Here is an 18,790-nt window from a genome sequence, read left to right as displayed (position 1 = left end):
CGATATTGATGGCTGAGAAGCATTTCAACGAAAAGTATTGAAGATAAACAGCACTACTTGGCCAATATGAACAAGTCTCCTCAAAGACTGATTAAATTAATTTGCGCTTTCATTAGGTGCTCCGGAGTCTGCAGCAATATTTGAGCATTTTCCTGGTCTCTTTTACAAATTTACAATTTGGGGAGTATTAAAGCCACTAACCTGGGAACTTTTTGGTCTCTCTTACAGACACAGTTAAGGCAAGAAATAAACAAGCCGCTAAGGAGAAGCAATACATTAGAACCCTGACAAGCATACTATTGTAGATTGAAAACAGCTGATGATATTTGTTGAACCGACCTTTGTGTAATTCTAAAAGCTACGCAGCCAGAGTAACGTTTCACTTTTGCAATAAAAAGGGACAATTGACGCTACCTGAAAAATAACTGCCATCCTTGGTCACATGGCATGACATAAAATCCTGTGTGGAAAGATAGTGTATAACACTAATGATGTTAGAACGTGTGCATCTTACATGTTGAGTTCCACCATAAGGGAAACTACTCAACATTTGTGCATGATTCCGTATGCAATGTATCCTTCACCTAATATAGAAGCCATGAACGCTAACTAATCTACGCATGGGTTTAGAGCAAATTAGTTTTGTTCTAAGGAGAATGGTACCACAAGGAGAGCAAGGGGTTACCTGAAACAAATATAGCTTTGCAATGTTCAAACTTAAGTGATGGCGATGGAATGTGTTTTATGTAGAGTACACATGTACCTTTCTCACGCCACCCCCACTACTTCCTTGCCTCTAGACTAATTAATTAATTGAAATTAATTAATTAAACAACCATTAAAGTTTACACCTTAGCACCATAGGGCAATAGCGCCATAGCACCATAGCTCCTTAGCGGCAGGCAGCTCCCATAACCATCCCAATAGTGCACTCTGCACTAAAAATAGTGTAGGCACCAAACTTTCCAGAGTGTCCGATACTATCATGGCGACCGTCACCTGCTATGATGATCCCCTCTCTGATGCTTTTTATCTTGTCTGGCATCTTTTTCTTGTATGTCTGTCATTATAGTTGAATTGTTGGAAATAGCTTGTTCTAAAAAGAAAATAGCCAAAATTGTCTGTTAATAATAATTTTTCAATAGTAATTTTTTTTAGTTTTTTTTGTGAATTTACCTACCCCTTGATATTTGAAGAATGTGTTAAGTGATATGCGGCCAAGACCCATATGAGAAAAGATAGTGACTACTTTTGATGCTGACCCTCCAGCTAGCAGAATTGCAGCTGGCAGGTTCGTTCCAGGTATCATTGGCTGGCTGTGCCATGTATGCCTTGGTTTGGGCACTTGAGATTTGAGCAGTTGGTTGTCACAACTGCTTCTGTTCCAACCTGGTCTACGTCCACTATTGAATTATCATGCTTGCAGCTGTGGCAAAATCTAAACAGCAACAACAATTGTGACAGAAAAAAATAAATGTTTGGGTTCCGTGCGAAGATTTGTGCCCCTCATGGAGACCCTAAAACAAAGATACAAAATGAACATCAAAATACACCCATAAAAACCAACAAATAAAAACATCCACAAAAATTACACACTAATTGGGGACTAAAATGAAACACTTCACCACCAGTCATTTCACATTGAGGCGATGGAGGTTCTAAAGGAAACAATCATTGCATCCCACACCATATTTTAAAATGGCGTGAAATACATAAAGATCCATAATCATTCGTCTGGATGCTAAACATACCTTTCAGTTTCAGTTGAGCCGCTCTTAGTGCTTCTCTCTTCTTGAACTTTTCCCTTTCTGTCTTTACGGTATTTCTCAGCTGCCTGCCCTCGTTCATCATCATACTTTTGCAACTGGAGCATTCGTTTGAATAGTTTCCTTCGCTAGCTACGATTATTTTTCTCCTCAAGTTCTGCAGGCAATTTGGGCTCCATGACCTTTGCCTTGTCTGCACTGACCCAGGTGAAAGTGGATGTGGCGGGATTAGTGAAGGACTGTAAACAGTGTTGAACGGATTAAGTAAAAATGTCTTGCCTGTATTGGCAGGGCCCTCGATTAGAATGTTGCAAAATATTCCCCTCCCCCAGTCCAGCAGATTGGTGGAAAATATGACAGAATTGTGAGATTTATGGTAAAAGCACCAAATTTGCCACATAGATAAGGACATACCTACTGAACAATATTAGCTATGGACCCACCAGGGAAGTATCCCATAATTACAGTTTTAGTGGGTTTAAGGTGGCTAACTGAAATTCTAGCATGGAAACAAGGCTGGGATTTTGTTTCTCGTGTAGTAGCCACAGTCCTGCATAAAAAGAGCGACCATCCTACAAAAGTGGAAAATTATTCAATATATCTGCTATTCTTTGATCGTGGAGTCATTTCAGTTGATAATGTGACAGGTCACGTGACTGCACGCACAGTATTGTGACATAACTGATAAGATTTTGACACAGCAATACTGCGCTGATATTGATGGATGGTTTAGAGTGAAATGCATTTCAGAATAGACAAAGAAATAAGACCACTACAATGATAATATTTTAAAGGTGAAGAATGATCATCACAGTAAATTTTCCAATTTCCAATTGGAAAGAAGAAGCCTGAAAAAAATCAGGGCCTCAACGGGATTCGAACCCGTGACCTCCACGATACTGGTGCGATGCTCTACCAACTGAGCTATGAAGCCACACATTGGGAGCGAGGCCACTTAATTGAGTTCATATCTTCCCGTGAGGAGTGAAATAGTGTCGACCAACGGTCTATTAACTTGAATAACATGTCGCCTGACACTCAGCTGACTCTCAGTTGACATATCAACCACATATCAGGCAATATGTCAACTGACTGTCGGTCGATATATCGGCCGATATATATATTGGCCGATACTAGACCGACAGATGCCTTAAGTACACGTGATCCAAAAAGTTTATACTCTGCAGTCTGCATTTTACCCTCAGTCTTCATTTTACTTCCCGGTGCACAGTCTGCATTTTACACTGACCAAATAAAAGATCTAGTGAAAAATAAACTTACAGTGTAAAACTGTAATCAATGCTAAAGCCTATGGCTATCAAGAATGAAAAATGAGACAAAAGATATCAGATGGCTCACCTCTTAACTTTTCAAGAAAGTACCTATTCTTGTGTCAACACTTCATGGCATTCAACTTCAAATTTTTCAGCTGTGGATCTTGTTAGACCTAATGATCTGACATGTTTCTAACTGAGCATGAATTTTTCTGATACCTCTTAAAGATGAAAAATTACTTGAAACCTGAAATCTCTGGTTAATTCCAACATGTTTTGCTGCACAAAATGTTAAATTAATGTCTTGTTCCCAGTGCTTCTCAGCCCCTCTCAAGTGGGGAGAATCCACTGAGTGCAGGTGCAGGGTTGTGTGAAGGGCGTGGGACAGCCTTCCAGTTCCCGGACAGCGGATTTGTATGACAAGCGTTCAAAGAGACCTAGAGAGATAGAGAGTGCTTGCCAGCTACAAGCAAATGACTTATCTCCTGAAAAAGTCGTGGGGGGTGGGAGGGGGAAGAGGGGGTAGCCTCTTAGGTTCCCCTGAAATCTGCCCATAAATTAGGGCTCGATTTGCATTATCACATCATCTAGACTGTGAGCAGTCTCTCTTTTCCTTGAAAATCCGTGGGGAAGAATGCAAAACAAGTAAGCACACGATCATTACTCGTGACCGTGAGTGTGACATGCAAGTAACAATGCTGCGAGTCGCTAGTAGTGTGGGCATTGGAAAACAGCTGCTAGCGCCTTGCGGCATCGCCACTTGTCTCTTGCATGTCACGCTCAGTCACGCTCGCAACCTTGTTTTGCATTCTACAAGGAAAAGAGAGACTGCTCGTAGTCTATACACTATCATAAAGCTTTGCTGATCAGCTATCCTATAGAAAAAGTTCATGCAAGTGGGTATGGCATGTGTGGGGCCACACACATGAGAAATGTGTTCAATACAGAAAACCCTTCCTCTCTTCTTCTCGCACATCGATTTATTTAGTGCATACAAATCAGCCCATTAGCGCTTTTATTTAATGGATGGCTTTTCTCATTTGCATTACAATGTAATCCAATGCAGATGCCATGCAATTTCGAACCGAAACTACACAATTGTCCAAACTTTGCTTCACGTGTTGGAATATTTTAATTACTAACCACATCCAAATAAATGACTGTGGAGCTCCGCTTTTAGGCTTGGCTCAATCTATTTATTAATGTCACTGGGATCATAATAGTATGAATAGATCATTTTCTTATGAACATTAATACTGAGCCCTAAAAGGAATAACCTTTCCTGTCATTCAGTCATTGTTGTTACGCAATTACTTTGGTGTTCATGTCTTGGCAAATTAAACCTTGAAAATGTATCGATATGGAAAAGTGCTATTTTCTTTTCCCACGGGTCAACCCATAGCAAAGGAGTTTTTATTTTGATAAATCCTTTAAGCAAACTGAACGTGGAAGTGACCGGTAAGGATCTTGACGGCTGAATTGTGTCAATTAATTTGATCTACAATTCATGCAAAATTTCAATCTGTAATATTTATGCTCCAAATGACTCTCAACGACAACAGAAATTCTTGCTAACTTTAAATAGATACCTGATGTCACATATGGAAATTAGTAATCTTATTGTGGGAGGAGATTGGAATATTACCTTGCAAGCTATTGACAAAAAGGGCGGTATTCCTTGGAGACCAACTTTATATCGTGATAACCTTATCGCAATAATGGATGACATTGGCTTAATCAACGTTTTTAGGAAGCTTCATCCAAATGAAAGAAGCTTTACTTATGAGTCCAAATCGCTAAAAGTCAGATCCAGAATTGATTTCTTCCCAGTATTGAAATCAGTCGAAAACTGGGTCGTTGAAACCAATACAAAAGTTTCAAATGCTCCGGATCGTAAAGCCATTGTACTTGATCTTAAAATTCTTAGTGAAAAGCATGTTTCCGCCTTGTGGAAATTCAACAACTCCCTAGTGGAAGACAATGAATATGTCGAGCTTATAGAAGAAAACTACACAGCTATACTTGAGAAGTATTCAGATTTGAAAGACGATTGGTTAAAATGGGAATTAATTAAAATGGAAATAAGATGTCTCACCATTTCATACTCAAAACACAAAGAAAAACAATGGAGAATTCCAGAAACAGAGCTTCAAAAGCATTTGGAAGCTTTAGAAATTAAAATTAACAACTGTAATATGGACAAACAGTTATGCGCTGAAACTCAAGATTACTACAACTTAAAAATCGAACTTCAACGTATCTACAAAGCCAAAGGGAAAGGTGCAATCTTTTGATCTAAAGTCATGTGGGTTGAACAAGGTGAAAAACCTTCAAAGTACTTCTTTAATTTAGAGAAAAGGAATTTCAACCGTAAAGTAATTCCTGACCAAACTGGCTTTGTGAAAGGAAGATATATTGGTCAAAATATAAGGTTGATAAACGACATCCTGGAACAGACCAAACTACAAAATATTGCTGGAATATTACTTTTACTTGACTTCCGGAAAGCATTTGACACCATCAAATGGTCCTTTATCCAGAATACTTTAAATCTCCTTAACTTTGGTGAGAGCATCAAATGGTGGGTCTCCACTTTTTATACTACACCTGAAAGTGCGGTTCTGAACAATGGATTTTCCACAAATTATTTTCAGTTATCAAGAGGGGTTAGGCAGGGTTACCCTCTGTCACCTTACCTTTTCATCTTGAGAGCTGAAATTTTACCATGTAAGATACGGCAAGACAAACAAACACAAGGGATCAAAATCTTCAACTCCGAAGCCAAGATAAGTCAATTTGCTGATGATACATCATTAATTTGTAGTAGCCTCGACTCTGTTGAGAAAGCAACTCAAGTGTTAGGTTCCTTTGGGAATGTCTCCAGTTTACGATTAAACCCCACTAAAACCAAAGCTTTGAGGCTTGGCCCTTGGCGTGATAGGGAAGAAAAACCATTTGGATTTAAATGGCCTAAAGAACCAGTCCAAGCATTAGGTATCTTCATATTGTATGATGAAAAGCAAAATAATAAAAAGAATTTTCAGGTTAAAATCCAAAAATGAGGCTCTAAACTAGAGGTTTGGCAATCTCGGAATCTATCAATTCTAGGCAGATGCCTAATCACAAAATGCCTTGGTATTCCACAGTTAGTCTATTCTATGTCAATTCTAGATGCTCCTACAAATTGTATCCCAATCATTAATACATCTATTTTTCAGTTCATTTGGAAAAAAGGAAAGGTAAGCTTAAGTGTCAACTGATGTATCAAAATTACGAAAAAGGAGGATTGCGTGTTCCAAACACAGATGTAATGACAAAATCCTTAAGGCTAGCTTGGATATCGCGACTTCTAGCTAAAGATGATAAAAGAAACGAGGTTTGGAAAACAATCCCAAACCATTTTTTTGACATGTACAACGGTCTTAATTTTTTGTTAAGATGCAATTATGATTTGAAGTTCCTTGAGCAGACTGGTATACCTCAATTCTATAATTCAATGCTGCAGTTCTTTCTTGAACTAAAATCCTCCTATGAATCTGACCTTGGGCAAGACTTGGTCTTATTTAACAATAAAGAAATTCTTATTGATCAAAAGACTTTCTTTTACAAATCGTGGTTTCAAAAAGGAATTTTCTGGATACACGACCTCCTCACGAGGAATGGCACCTTTCTTTCGCATTGTGATTTTACCCACAAGTATGACTTAAAATGCAATTTCCTACAGTATTTACAAGTAGTTTCAGCAATACCCCGGCGAATTGTTGAAAAAGCAAAGCAAAACCTGGATGCCAAATTTACTTTTTCACCAGAAAACAGTTTTTTTTCCAGCTATCACCTTCAATAAACGTGAACCTTCTGAAAATGAAGAGTAAAGATTACTATTGATTTTTTCAAAACAAATTAGATGCAGAACTTAAGGCACTTGGAAAATGGACTCGTGATTTGCAGACTAGTGATATAGAATTTAATGTCTACTTCAAAAACCTAAAAGGTATCTGCAAAGAAAATAAACTAAGAGAATTCTACTTTAAATTTCTACACAGAATCATTGTAATGAAAAAGGAATGATGTCTGTATGATATAGAATGCAACAGTGCATGCGTGTACTGTCAGGAGTCTGACTTGATAAGCCACTCATTCATCCATTGTTGATGGTCAAAAATTTTTCTCTGAAGTAAATTAGTGGTTTAATAAGGAAAATGACACCTCCTATTCACTTAACACAATTGAATTACTCTTTGGGAAATTATCAAATGAACTTGACCCCGGTTCATCCCAGAAGATGTTAAAAAAGCTTAACTATGTCCTTCTGTTTGCTAAATACCATATTTATAACAATAAGCTTAGTTCAAAACAAGGAAGCTTGAACATATTTACTAGGAAACTGGAATTCAAGTATCATTTAGAAGGATTTTAAGTCAACATACAAGTGTAATTATGCCTTGAAATGTACAGAAAAGGGAATTGTAAATTAAAGAAAAAAAGTGTTATGATCTGCACAGTGTTCACTGTAAAAAAGTAATAATAGCTTATTTTCACCGACTAGACGTCGTATGTATGTAAAGCAGTATAACGTAGTTTAATGTAGTCTATTTGAAATATAGTGTAAGTTGTGTAAAGTAGTGTCATTTGGTTATGTAAATTATATTGTAATATAGTGCTATGTGTTTGAAATAAAGTGTAAAAAAAAAATGTAGTATAGTCACACTAACTTAGACAAGATGCTGTTTAATGTTCAAGGCGTCAAATGTGACTTTTGAGGCTTTGACAATTCAAAACATTGATTCAAGAGTTTTAGTATAAAAACCAAGATAATCAGTGTGTAATTCATGAAATAGCAAGCAAAATAATCGACACTAAAAAGACTGCAAACAAGTCAGTCAGGTTAATTGCATTCCAAAATGCCAGTGAATGTAGCATTTCCCACAGGAACAGTTGAGACAAGATGCACAGGCTTTTTGTCTTTCCATGTAGCTGCAATAAGTTCTCCCCTTTGGCTAAACAGGGAACCACTTCTCGGTAAGTTTTTGACAAGAGAGAGCTTATGGTCCGTGATTTCCTTTGGCAGGTCCTTCAGGTTTGGTCAGACAGTTCCACAAGCTTGAATGCCATGTTCCCTCAAAGTAAACAAGAGATGAGGGCTGCTGCAAAAATTGTCAGTAAACAGTCGGTAGCCTTTATCCTCAAGTGGGCTCGTGAGGTGAACAACAGTGTTCTTTGTTTGATTTTCCTCCCTCTCCCCTTTGCAGCAAGTGTAAATTTCAAAGTTCCAGATGTATCCAGATTTGGATTTTGCCAGGGTGAACAGTATGAAACCAAACTGGATGGGCTTGCTCGGAAGAAATTGTCTGAAAAGCTCTCTTCCTTTAAGTTTGATCATTGTTTCATCAATTGAAATCTCTCTGGAGAGGATAAAATTTTGCTGGAACTGACAACGCAGTTCCTGTACAACAGGTCTTATCTTGAATAATCGGTTGCATTCCTCCTCATGTGGTGGAGTAGAGTTATTGTCAACAAAATGTAAAAAGTGTGAAATGCTTGCAAACCATTGCCTAAGCATGGTTTTTCCAAAGGAAGGAGTCAAGGTTTTTCTTATTTCCTCCCAATAAGCAGAGATCAACAGTTTTTGTGCAAGTCCCATTGCAAAATATTAACCAAGCCATGTGTGGAACTCATCGATTGTCAGCTCCTTCCAATGAAGGTCCTCACCCAGACACTGTTTTTCCTGCTGAGCGTATCTATTATTTTTGGGGACAATCAAGTGATTGTGTAGTCCTAGTGATTTGTAGTGTAGGTGAAGTGTAGGTGTAAATGGTTGGGATAACAACAATTGAATGGCGACACGAACATAACCTTCTTGGAAAGCTTTACAAAGAAAGTTGGTTTCCTGAAAAAGGCTGTTACCCCTGATGAACTTTGGATGAACTTTAAATCTTTTCTGGCCATAATTGAGCTTCCTCATTGATTAATGGGACTGTTGCAATGATCGAGAAGCCAGTATGTAACTCCACCAGGTCCAAATGTAAATGTTTATGATGAACAATGATATTCGCATTTACAAAATCAGCTTAAAGTTTTTTTAATTTTTACCCAACAAGTAACATTGACCAGTTATATTTATTGACAACAATTGATGTGAAGTGCAAGTGTACCCATAATGTATGTTCACCTAAAAAAGTTATCAGTAGTTTGTTTTAATATACTTAAATGAATAGAGATCAAACTAAATCAAAACATACTTGTACGGTTTAAACATCTTCACTGACTTTTTTTATTACACTTTCAATTGAATTCATTAAAGAAGTGTGTGATTGAAGTTGATTTATTTATTGACACAGATACTGTCCAAGCCAAAGTAATGCATGTAGTAAGTAAAAGAATACAAAGTCTCTTGAACCTTTCTCTGAATTTTCCCTTGTGTAAACTATCTCTTTGAAAGTTGAAAAAGCTAAAAGACAGGAACAACTTGTGCTGATATTACCGTCAAAATGCCATGAAACCTTACATAAGTGTATCTGAATAAGATAAATTACACTGGTTTGTGACAATTTTCATAAAGGAAATGGCACAACCCAAATGTTGACTGTGTAATCAACTTTTTGTGTTGTTTGCTTTGTAGAGCTTTTAAGTGACATTATCCCTTTGTCATTAGAATCCAAGAAGGTAAATAAACTGGAACTGTAATAATCCCTTGCTGAATTTTCACTCCTGGCAGTGTAGACAGGGTTGTCATGCAATGCCAGATGGCCTTGTTCAGAAGACCTTATGACATGATGCTTCGTGTAATGTAGTTAAAGGGGAACTCAAGGCTAATTTTAACTATTTTTTGTATTGATGTTAACATACGATGGATCAATTTGACAGCGTTAATTTATGTCGACAATGAATGATTTTATGAAAAAATCGATCCAAAGCTTCGGATTGCATCCGCCATGTTCCCTTTTCATCGCGGGAGCTTAAACGGCCAGCGGATTAAGATGTGATGTCAGATTGTGATGCCACATCGCTTCGCTTTTGTTTTGCATGAGGAGTTTAGCGAGCCGAACTGAGTATATTGAGCTAGTTTAGTTTCAGCCGCTTCAAAATGTCTGACGATGAAACCTCTTCGCCTTCATCTCAATCAAGTCTTTCTATTGACGATGAAAATATCCCTCAAAATGTGATCCGGCCGTACCAGTTCGAACCAGAGTTTTCTTCCAGCGAAGAAGGTGTGGAAGAAGGAGAATTAGAAGAGGAGCATCAACACGAGGACGAAAATGCTCGTACCAGAAATTCAGACTGGTAAGAGTTTCTGGATATATTTTCTAACTTAAACAATACAATTTAACCAATCCGTCGTGGCACACCATGAATTAAATGGCGTTTGATGTTTTGGAGATGCTGTGAAGATCAAACGCTCAAGCGCTCAAGAATTGTAAACAAACACAATAAAAAAAGAATAAAAATAAAATCGTTGTTGCATGTTTTTGTTCGTTTTATTCATAGCTATTGTGATATCACAAGCATTTAGAAAGGCAATATCCACTGCTAGGCTATATTTTAGACCTTACTAAACCAGTTTAAAATCACCCTCCTGGGGTAAAGTCGATTGTACCGAAACTCTGTAATATTGAATCCCTATTCCTATCAACAACACAATATACTCCATTTTTTGTAGAACCGTAACAAGATTATGAAACATAATTTTTAAGCTAACCTACTTTTTTAGAAAAGGAACGCTTGCCATTGTTACCTCTGAAACGAAACAAATAACTTTTAATTTAGTTATTATTAGTAACCTATATGTTTGGTTTGTTCTAGTGCTGACAAACTAAGCAGTGTTTGAGCTTGCAAGTGGATCTGCTTCTTGTTTAGAAATCAGAGAAAAATGCATGTAAGACCTCGTAAGACTGACAGAAATATTATAATTTCAGATTGGATTCTGCTATTCTTCAAAAGGATATTACTGACAGAACCTGTTGCATACCTAACTAGGCCGGATTCTCAGACATTAAATGATAAAGAACCTTCTAAGCTATCCTGAAAAGTTTGGGATAGGTTCTTATGTTTTTACTGTGCAATAAATCCAAGTCAAACAAAGCTTATTTACTTTAGGTGTACATGTGGAAATTGCCAAATGCTGAACAGAAATGAGGAATGTACGTGCTGTTCAGAGTTTCCTCAAATGTGCAACAAAAACAGGGAGGCAGTAGAGATGGGGGAGGTTGCTGAAGCCCCAGTTTGTATAACTCAGCATCCAGGTTTCCAAGCTGTTTGTCTCAACAGATGGGTACTGCAGACAGCCTGGTGCCAATATAAGCAGCAGTATTCTCAGTCCCATGAAGGTCCCCAACATAAACTTAACAGGCACATAGCCTATCGTCAACTTGTCAGATGGTGCTGGGGTATTCTTGGCAAAGAAATAAGAGTCCCTTTGCCATCATGTGCAGTGTGTTGCATTAGAGCACACTTTCCTCCACCAGGACTTGAAGATGACTTCCAGTTCGAGAGTTTTCGTTTTCCAGATGAATAAGAAAAAGCAGGTTCATATGGTGACAAAAAAAATTATACACCCTTTGTGCTTTGACTGTATGTCATAAATTTGATTTTTTTTTTTGCTCAAAACCAATAATATTAACCATTAGGACATCTACAGTCATCCAAAGTCATTGTTTTGTAAACAAATTATATAATTTTTTTTAGGGAAAGATTAAAATACATGTTCTACTGTTTGTAAAAACAGGAAATGATTTTCTGTCTTTTACCTCATGACACAAATGATGATGATTTTTTTTTTGACTTTTTTTTTGGGGGGGGGGTTGGTTTTATTTAACAAATAAAGAAGGCTAAGCCGTGTATTACACTGTGATCAAAGACGATGGGCATTTTAGAACACAAGGGAAATGTAGAAAACACAAGCCGCAGGAGAATAGTGTTTTCTACATTTCTCAAGTGTTCAAATGTCCGGAGTGTTTTATGACAGTGTAATACATGGCTTAGCCTTCTTTATTTGCCTTGTAATATTGAGGTAATGTAGCTGTTGAAGAAATCCACAAACAAATTGCACACTGAAGATGTTTATTCTGTTACTTGTCCTTCCGTCGGTTCGGTACAGCTGAGAGTTACAAATGTAAAGCTTGCGACGCGAACAAATATTGAATTACAAAAAAAAAACAATACAAATGAGCGACCACTTACATATTTTTGGGCATCTTCAGGCCTAATCAAGATGTCAACATCGAGAAAGTAAAAGGCGAAGGTAAAAGCAAACTTTCCGCCTACACACAAACAACGCACATCAAACTGCTAAGAGCACATGGTCGCAGAAATCACGTGACCTGCCCAAGGGGAGTACAGAGGGGCACAGTAAGGCAAACTGTCTCTAACATGCCAGCCCCTTAAACGTGAAAAGGTAAGCACCGAGCATTTACCGAGAATTCTACAGTTCAGTGTCTTAACGATCGACAGTCCAGTTTTCTAGTAAGTACTCCTGCTTAAGACAAGTCTGGTATATAGTGTATCGCATAACGCATACAGGCTCACATCTCGCCACCTGCAGACTCCAAAAGGCACAACTTAGTTACAGGCCTGGTCGGGATCAACCAGCTGGTCTTCACTCGGGCCGCTCTGACCAATCCGTCCTTTCTGGGGAAAGTCTGAATTATTCGTCCCAAAGGCCAATTCTTCCGGGGGGTGTTCTCATCCCTGATCAAGACCACATCTCCATCCTGCAAATTTCTCTTTGGCTGCAACCACTTGTGACGTAACTGCAAAGTGGGTAAATACTCACGAACCTAGGGCTTCCAAAACTGGTCAGAGAGGAACTGAACATGTCTCCAACGCCTTCCATAGATATCACTCTGGTCAAACCGGCCGGGAAGCAGATGAGGTCCTCCACGAAGAAGTAGCAAATGATTTGGTGTCAGGGGAGTGTCATCATTCGCGTCATCAGATAGAACTGTCAACGGTCTTTAAATGTTGGCTTGAATACAATGGAAAATTCAATTACCTTGAGGAAGATAGCCTTGCCTAAATGATAAGCCTCGGCTTGATTTCCGTCCTTTAAAAAAGATGTCATAAATTTAACACAAAACATTTTATGAAGTAAGTGCAATTGAACCATTTAAACCCTGCCATCTGAGTAGCCATAGTTATTTGACTTGACATTGCAGCATCAGAATTTTAATACTGATTTACATACATTATTCAATTGATATAACAAATTCACACCCACCTCCTCGTGATGCTGATGGTCTAGGTGGCTGATCCTGTAGAGAAAAAACAAAATTTTGTTATCAAAAAAATTATTGTATGTAAAAAAAGAAATCAGAGGAATAAGAGAAGTAAGGGATTTAGTTTATTTGTTCAAGTTTACTGTCTACAGTTAGGTTAATTCTACACAAAGGTGTCATGATTACTTGTGCCTATAATTTTTTTTTTAGAAACATGTCTTCATTTGCACTTATTTGTTTCTTAAACATTCAAGCATTCAAGCATTCAAGCAAAATGTACTAGGTCTGTGTTAAACACTATGCAAGGACATTTTTCAGCAGGACACCTGTGAGGTTATTTTGTAAACTTATAAAAAATATATTTAAATGTAAATATGAAAGAGTACCTCATGATCACTAGGGCTGCTCTCTATTAAGCGCAGGTACAGTGCACCCCGGCCACACACTTTCTTCAATTCCCTGGCAGAAAACCCTGAAGATGGCTGGACAGCAGGGATCAACATGTTTCTTGAGCTTTTATCAGTTGCGAGAATTTCAAAGCAGTACTCTCCATCACTAAAAGGCAGAGTAATATTACCCATGAATAAAGTGTTTCAATTTATTTCATACTGTAGACCAATACTACAGAGCAGAAAAAAAAATTGCTGAAAACAGGGTGATTGTTTTAATTAGAGTTTCCAAAGATTTTCTCCATCAGAGTCTGTCTTTAATTGGGTGCTGATCTTCTTGTCTTGGCTGGACTAATCTTATTATTAAAAACAATGTACATACTGCCAGGTGACCACAGTTATCACCAAATGTTATCAATGTGGCCAATGCATTTTTCTGCTATATGAAACTGTTGTTAGAAAACATTAGTAGGATCAGAATTAATAAAACCTGTTTTGTATAGTGTAGAATGGGTGTATGATTGTCTGCTTTCAAAAGTCATTTTGAAAGCAATTTACATTGATATATATATGTATCTTGTTAGAGAATTCGATGCCAATTTGAATTAAGTTTGAGCAAAATAAAATGGTGAAATGAAGACACCTTGCTGGTAGTGTTTAAAATTTAAGAAACTGCTTTGGATTTTAGACTTACTTTGTGGTTGCTCCTCTGAGGAAAGGGAAGGCACCATTCAGGGCTCTCAGTGCTCCTGCTTCTTGTGTTCCCCTACCCAACGATATCTGGACAATCCTGCCAGTGTGAAGAAGATCTTGCCTGACAGTACCCCTGGGAATTGAATCATCACTGGGATCCAATAACACCACATTGAAATTGTAAACCTGCCCCTTTGGGTTGTTCCCAGTGCTTAAGGCAGGATTACCGTCAGATTTTCCTACAATTTGGGCATAATGAACGATGTCAGATCAACCAAATATAATTCACTAGAACAAAATAAAGAGCACTGGCCTAGAACAATGACAGCCTGAGGTTTCTGAAAATGCATTAGTTGTCCACCTGTCAATCATTCTCCTGGTAATAATTAACAGAATACTTACGATACTGCTCATCACAGTACTCTGCTGCCCCAATTTCATAGGAGAATGCATTAAAACTAATTGAAAAACAGCCAATTCCAGTATGTTCATCTATAGTCAAAATGTAGGATGAGTGATTTAGAATTCATAAAATGTCAATCATGTTGCCATGGTAACCAGGAAACTTAAAGTTCAGGTGTAATTTTTATCATTCATAATTAATTTAGGTAGGCCAAAAAGTAAATCACTCATCCTACAGAAATAAATACAAAGAACATCTGCTGAAAAAATGAGGTCAATAGCTCAAAACCTCTTGCAAATATTAGCCAGGGCAGCTCCCTTGTCATGAAAAACACTAGTTCTGAAAAATTCAAGTTAAAAGTTTCAAACGTCAAAGTACAAAATTTTTTCATCAACATCATTAGAAACACTGTAGTTTCTGATAAGATGCTGTTTTAAGAAGTAAATACAAACAAAACTGTGATATGTGAGTCATTCACATGTCCATTTGCTGCATTAGAAGGCACCAGCCTCATATGTGGTCCCTTCCCCTTGAATACGAGCTTCCTCAATCCTCACAGCAACCCTCTTTGTAGCTTGTCTTTTTCTTTTGAATAGCTCTGATGATCTTTTTTCAGCTTTCTTTACCCTTTGAATGTCTCTTTTCTGACTGGCATACATAGTTTGTACTCCAGCTTTTATTCCAGAAAGTTCCATGACCCTGTGCTTGGCTTTTGCACCAGAGCAGAAATGCAATGTTGCAGAGATTGCTGCCATTTCTACATGCTTTCTTCCGAACCACTTATGCTTAGGGCATCGTTTCCAAACCAAGGAATTGATACATTCATTTGGGTTTTGAGTGTGTCCTGGCAGACACCTCTTCAAAAGCTTTTCATCTGATAAGCGGACGTACACATGCTCCAAGTGTTCTACAAAGACAGGATCAAGATGGTGGCCCTTGTTTTCAATTGGTTTCCCAGTTCTTTCGTAAGAGCACCATGAGTTTGAGGGACAATACTTATGCCTCTCTTTATCTGGCAACTTGCAGCTGTGGTATAAGCCAGCTTTGATCTCACTTTGCATTGCCTTTATTGCTCTTTCTGTCTCTTCAGTTGTCAGTTCACCATTCTTAGCAATATTCCTAATTGCTCTTCCATAGTACTCTTGCAATTTTCCAATTGCTGGTTTTGTCAAACGACCAGGTCTGCCACCCACTGGCTTCCCATCTGGTAGCTTTCCTTTCTGTTGTTGGACATCTCTTAATGCTTTTCCCATCCTTTTTTGCACATGTCCCACACAGTCTAATTTTACAACTCTGTGACACCCAGCTTCTTCTGACAGGTGGTCCTTTTCCCATTGTTTATATGCCAAGGAGTTTTTCCACTTTATGTAATCAGATGATGATTTCTCCATTCGTTCATACTTGTCGCAGTCACTACACACCCCATAAACATCCCATACTGAATTGTATGCCTTTGAATCTCCATCAGCAACCATAAAGCGGTATTCCAAGCCATGGTCCCTGCTTCTGTTCCATATTTTACGCGCACATTCAGTTTCCATGCTTGGACTTGAACCCTCATATCCCCCAACACAGTCATGATCTCTTCTCCATAGCTCAAATTCCTCCTGAGAAAGCCTTTTCTCGTTTATTCTGCATGCACTGCATGCCTTGGAAACAACTGAATAATCCAGAACTTTGCAAGTATCAGTCAAGATCACAAATCCAACCCCATGGTTAGATGTAAACCCTCTTTTGGCCCAGGTTCCATCAAAGCTAATTGATACTGGGAGATTACACTGATGAGATTGACTGCTGCCCCTTTGAAAAAGTTCTTTTAGTTCACATCGATTTTTCTCTAGTTCTTCATTAATGACAACAAGATTTTGCTTGTACAGTTTATCTTCATGAGCGGCCCAAGCAGTTGGGGCCACAGGGGGAGGCATATTTAGTGCTTCGCATATAGCAGCAATGCCCTCTCTGCCAAGCCCTACTTCATTTGCTGCAAAGACTGACCTCCTGTTGATGTCCTTTCCCTGCATGGTTCGAGGTACTTTATCACTGACATTGTGTTTGCCAGTGCTAAAGAACTGTGACAGCTCACAGGTATCACACTCAACATAGAGTGTACTGCATAGGCCATAACCATTCAAAGGGTCTTCAAGAATATGCACTGTACCTAAAAATGGATATATAAAAATATTTTAGCAATAAAATCTAGTCTGAAAATTTCCAACTCAAACAATAATAAATTCAAACAACTGAAACTGTGAGTAGCTAAAACATTCAAGGTTTTATTTGCTAACCTGAACAATTTCTGCTGAATAGATGAACTCTTTGAATTAAATCTTTTAGACTGCCCATGTCCACGAAACGGTATCCTTCGGCTCTTTTCGCTTCTTTGAATTCATATTCTTCGGAGGAGGACGATTCAATGTCCTTTATTTTTCGTTTCCATGAAGACTTAGGAAGGGGTTTCTCTGAACAATCACTGTCGCTTCCGACATCACAATCACTCTTAAATGAAAAATCTTATTTTAAGAAATAAACTTCTTAAAACAAATCTCCAGTAAAGAAATTTGGTTTTGTTAAATTAAATTTCTTATTTTAAGAGTAATTCTTATTTTAAGAAACAGTTTCTTACTTTAAGATTCCTTATTAAAATCCTTAATTTAAGAAGGAACGCTCTTATTTTAAGAAAAGATTATTCTTATTTTCAAGAACAGTTCAAGAATATTGTTTCCTTAAAATTAATTCTCATTTTAAGAGTACTTTTCTCATTTCACGTAAGTATATCAAGAAGTATTTCAAGAAGTCCTGTTACTTTCGCTATTTTGGACAAGATGAAATCCATTTACAGGTCTCTTCGATGGTGCTTAGTGTGAAGCTAACCACCAAAGCTTTGAGGCCAGTGACAGTGTCCATTAAACACCCGTGGATGTAGTATCACATATATTTAAGTCTGGCAATACCAACACTGTACTTATTAGTAGAAAAATACAACTCTCAATGCAAAGCAATACTCATCAAACTCAGTTGTTTATTTGTAATCCAGCTAGACATTGGATTCACAACAGGACATTAAACTCTATCATAATTGCTTAATAACCACTCTTTTCTACGTGGAGAAATAATCACCTAATTACAACGGCCACTTTCCATTCAACCAAATACTCCTGAAATCAGTCCACAAACAAGTTTTTGAAATTTCAGGATACGTCTTGAGGTTGTCCCAATGCTCCAGAATTTTAAAGTGGAGTTTATGGTCAAATGGAAAGCACACAATGTATGCTACCAAATACCATTATTTATCATGCTCTAACAACTAGAGTCACATTAAGTAAACTAAAGATTATTTAAATTCAAAATAAGTGAATATTACATACCACAGCTTTGGAGTTTAAATTGACCACTGTAGCTCTTCAAATTAGACTCTTTTCTTACAATCTAGTCCTCAATTATTTGCAACTGATGAATTGATTTTGACAAATGATACATAAACAGGAAAAATTGGAGGCTTGTTGGAAAAAATTTTTTTTAATAAGATGGTCCTGGTCCTGTATAAGACTCCACGGCCATCAGGAAAGGGCTGAATTATCCTACTATTATTAAAGGAGACATGTCACAATATATTGACTCATGTCTTGTCAAGTGAAATTAAATTTCTTTGAAGAAGGAACAAACCTCGACATGATTTTTAAGTAGAGGAAAACAAAATGACCAAGAGTGGTGGACGTAGAAGATTGAGATTGGTTATCTGAATGTTTTGCTGTACTAAATTTAAAGTCCTTGCAAAAAATTAATTTAAATCTGTGACACAGCCCCTTTAAATATTCCTCTCACTGACAATTCTACAATAACATCTGAATTTCTTTACTGATAGAGCCATTAACAATTTTTTGTGCCAGTTATAAAAACCCTAAACAAAACTCTTACATGTATATGAAAACGTAAGCCATCTTCTGGCTTTTTTGTAGTGAAATGATAATGATGTCTTAATGGCTCTTAGTAATACCTCAGTAAGGGTCATTAAATGTACAACCTTACAAATTTAAACAGGATACACAAAATATGG

General features: G+C 37.6%; 3 protein-coding genes across 3 annotated transcripts; 1 reads left to right on the top strand and 2 right to left on the bottom strand.

Annotated features, from left to right (window-relative positions):
* The first annotated feature begins 10,124 nt into the window (after positions 1-10,124).
* Positions 10,125-11,552, top strand: LOC149099473 (P2X purinoceptor 7-like). The gene is made up of 2 exons (XM_089276842.1): positions 10,125-10,321; positions 11,135-11,552. Exons 1-2 carry the CDS (start codon positions 10,125-10,127, stop codon positions 11,550-11,552), a joined length of 615 nt encoding a protein of 204 aa, XP_089132968.1.
* Positions 11,553-11,620: 68 nt separating this feature from the next.
* LOC149099472 (uncharacterized) lies at positions 11,621-14,966 on the bottom strand. Its single transcript, XM_089276841.1, has 5 exons — positions 14,963-14,966; positions 14,335-14,572; positions 13,638-13,806; positions 13,254-13,287; positions 11,621-13,079 (listed from the first exon to the last, which is right to left on the bottom strand). The coding sequence occupies exons 1-5, from the start codon at positions 14,964-14,966 to the stop codon at positions 13,021-13,023; spliced, it is 504 nt and encodes a 167-aa protein (XP_089132967.1). The 3' UTR covers positions 11,621-13,020.
* On the bottom strand, positions 14,335-16,988 carry LOC149099471 (uncharacterized). The gene has a single exon (XM_089278786.1). The coding sequence runs from the start codon at positions 16,755-16,757 to the stop codon at positions 15,231-15,233; it is 1,527 nt and encodes a 508-aa protein (XP_089134912.1). The 5' UTR covers positions 16,758-16,988; the 3' UTR covers positions 14,335-15,230.
* Positions 16,989-18,790: the final 1,802 nt, after the last annotated feature.

Source organism: Orbicella faveolata, unplaced genomic scaffold, assembly GCF_042242905.1.
Source record: "Orbicella faveolata isolate gen_17 unplaced genomic scaffold, um_ofav_v1 contig_46, whole genome shotgun sequence".
Classification (NCBI taxonomy): domain Eukaryota; kingdom Metazoa; phylum Cnidaria; class Anthozoa; order Scleractinia; family Merulinidae; genus Orbicella; species Orbicella faveolata.
Note: the sequence above shows the minus strand (reverse complement) of the source record. Positions and strands in the feature narration are given on the sequence as shown.